The following is a 2,865-nucleotide window of genomic DNA, read 5'->3' as shown; positions in this document are numbered from 1 at the left end:
CAGAAAGAGGTATTGGAGCAGTCCTCCTGCAAGGTGATGAGGCTTTACAACCTGTAGCTTTCATAAGCCGTAAGCTACACCCCAGAGAAGTCCGTTATTCTACGGTGGAAAAAGAAGCCCTCGCCATAAAATGGGCCCTGGATTCCCTGAAGTATTACCTTCTTGGAAGAGAGTTCATTCTCCAGACTGACCACAAAGCTCTTCAGTGGCTACAGCGTATGAAGGACACAAATAGTCGCATTACAAGATGGTTTCTTGCCATGCAACCCTTCCGCTTTACAGTACAACACATACCTGGCAAGCTGGAAGAGGCAGAGGAAGCTTAGGCAGCGAAATGGAGATGGAGCATTTCGACGATCGGGACAAAGGTCAGAGGCACGGCCGGTCCAACGCTAAGATGAACGGGGTGCCTAGCCCCACACACAGCGCCCACTGCAGCCTGTACCGGACCAGGACCTTGAAGACTCTGAGTGCCGAGAAGAGGGCCAAGAAAGTTCGCTTCTACCGCAACGGGGACCGCTACTTCAACGGGATCGTGTACGCCATCTCCTCAGATAGGTTCCGGACCTTTGACGCACTGCTAGCCGACCTGACCCGCTCTTTGTCTGACAACGTCAACTTGCCCCAGGGGGTCCGGACTATCTACACCCTGGATGGCAAGAAGATCGCTAGTATCGATCTGCTGGTTGAAGGTGAAAGCTATGTCTGCAGCTCCATAGAGGCCTACAAAAAGCTGGATTACATAAAAAACGTAAACCCCAACTGGTCAGTGAATGTCAAGGCCTCGTCCTCTTCATCACGTGGGCCTCCGTCCCTGAGCTGTGCCAAAGCTTGTGCCTCAGACGGCCGAGAAGGCAAGGACTTCATCCGTCCAAAGCTAGTAACGGTGGTTCGAAGTGGAGTTAAGCCCCGCAAAGCCGTGAGGATCCTGCTGAATAAGAAAACAGCCCACTCCTATGAGCAGGTTCTGACCGATATCACTGATGCCATCAAGCTCGACTCTGGGGTGGTGAAGAAAATCTACACATTGGAGGGCAAACTGGTTGCATGTCTGCAGGACTTCTTTGGTGAGGAGGATATTTTTGTGGTCTGTGGACCAGAGAAGTTTCGCTACCATGATGACTTGATGTTGGATGAGAGTGAATGCCGCATGATGAAGTCAGTGACCTATGGCAAGATGTCAGGTTCTCTCAACCGATGCTCTCCCAGGACTGTCATCCAATCACATCGCAGCAAGTCCCCAGCTTCTGTGAACGGGACGCCAGCCAGTCAGCAGTCCACTTCTCATTCGGGGAAATCTCCCACCCCTTCCCCAACCAGCCCAGGCACCTCAGCCGACGCCAGGAAAAGGACAAAGCTGTGACTGAGCATAGGCCAACTACATCTTAGAGTCACTTGAACATGAAGAAACCAGCACATCCCAACACCTTTAGCATCTAAGATCAGGGTGGAGAGTGAAGCTTTGATCTCATCCAGTACCGCTCAGAGAAGCTCTGAAGGCATATTCGTTTGGACACGTGTTACTAGCCGGAAAAACATGTCTATTGCATTTGCACATATGCTGACGCATTGCTCTTTGCTCCTCGCCGAGAATTCTATCTGCAAGTGTTAGTGCTGCATCGCACAGTGCCAGCCCTCGCTTCTAGTTATCTCTGGATTTATGAGTCAGCAGTTTGTCCAGCATCTGATCTAAAAATGACAAGGGCGGATCTTGTGTCATTTTGTATGTGTACGCCCCTGCAAAGGGTTTAGAAAAGATTTTATAGTAGGAAGAATTCATCAATTCAATTGCTTGTAAAGTTTCATTTTACTGATTAAAACATTTTTTGGAAAACACTTACTAAAGAGGATATGAGATAGGATAGTAATAGGACTGAAGCACAAATTGAAGATGTAATGCAGAGAAAGAACATGCAACTCAATGGAAAAATGTTTCATTCAGACAAATTGTTCCTTCTGATTTCATAGCCCAGTTGTTGCAAGCTTAAATTTTTACTTAAATGTGTCAAGATGAACATTCTGGTGCAACAGTGATAATGGTGAGCTTTTATTTTCTCCTTCAACAGAGCTACTGATTTCAGCAGGACACATGAAGCTCATTTGTCCTGCTGAAATCCCCAACCTTGTGGCTGAAGGTTACCGCAAGTCCTTCAATTGTATTTTTTAAATGTGATTCAAAAATTTTCAGAATAATTAAGTTTTTGGATTAGTTTCTGTCTCTCCTAAAGTTCAGGAGATTTTTTTTTCAGGAGATGTATATTAACTCATTACAACGTTGCTCCTGCTCTGATAACTTTGCTTTAGTTTTTCTTGTCTATTCTTATGTAGGCCTCCGTTTAGGCAAATTGAAATACATTTTAGACTTCGCCAAATCAGCAATGCTACTTTTTTCTTTTTCTGTTTTGCCATTTTTTTAGTAACATTGGCAACATAAGCCAATATAGCTGGCCAATGAATGAGGCTTCTACTTGGCTTATAGCTTTCCCACAGTATTTAATGTTACAAAACAGTCCTTCTATATTAAGAGCGACAGTTGAGCATCCTCTAGTTTCTGTGCTGTGACCGTTTGCATTTTTCCACATCTCAAAGCTTTGAATACAATTTTTAATCAATGAACACTGGCTGCCAAATGGGATGGGATCAGCTTGACAACTCAAAAACGGCTAATTAGATAAAAAACAAAAACAGAATATTTATTTAACTGTATACTTACAGAGTACAAGGGCATATTAATTTAACATGACTTATTAGAAACTTATTAGAAAAGCTTAGAGGAGGAAAAGAGGAGGAAGCTGTTGATGATCAGTACCTACCCTCATCAGCACCAATGGAGCTTGACTTGAAACATCTGTCAAGTGAACAACA

At 44.6% G+C, this 2,865-nt stretch overlaps 1 protein-coding gene across 1 annotated transcript; it reads left to right on the top strand.

Moving 5' to 3' along the window:
• Positions 1-334: 334 nt before the first annotated feature.
• On the top strand, positions 335-1,532 carry LOC129364510 (serine/threonine-protein kinase DCLK1-like). Its single transcript, XM_055037171.1, has one exon. It carries the CDS (start codon positions 335-337, stop codon positions 1,361-1,363), a length of 1,029 nt encoding a protein of 342 aa, XP_054893146.1. The 3' UTR covers positions 1,364-1,532.
• The last annotated feature ends 1,333 nt before the right edge of the window (positions 1,533-2,865 follow it).

The sequence above is a fragment of the Poeciliopsis prolifica genome, unplaced genomic scaffold (genome assembly GCF_027474105.1).
Source record: "Poeciliopsis prolifica strain line A6 unplaced genomic scaffold, Auburn_PproV2 SCAFFOLD012, whole genome shotgun sequence".
In the NCBI taxonomy this organism is placed as follows: domain Eukaryota; kingdom Metazoa; phylum Chordata; class Actinopteri; order Cyprinodontiformes; family Poeciliidae; genus Poeciliopsis; species Poeciliopsis prolifica.
The sequence above is the reverse complement of the archived record's forward strand: the minus strand, read 5'-3'. Positions and strand labels throughout refer to the sequence as shown.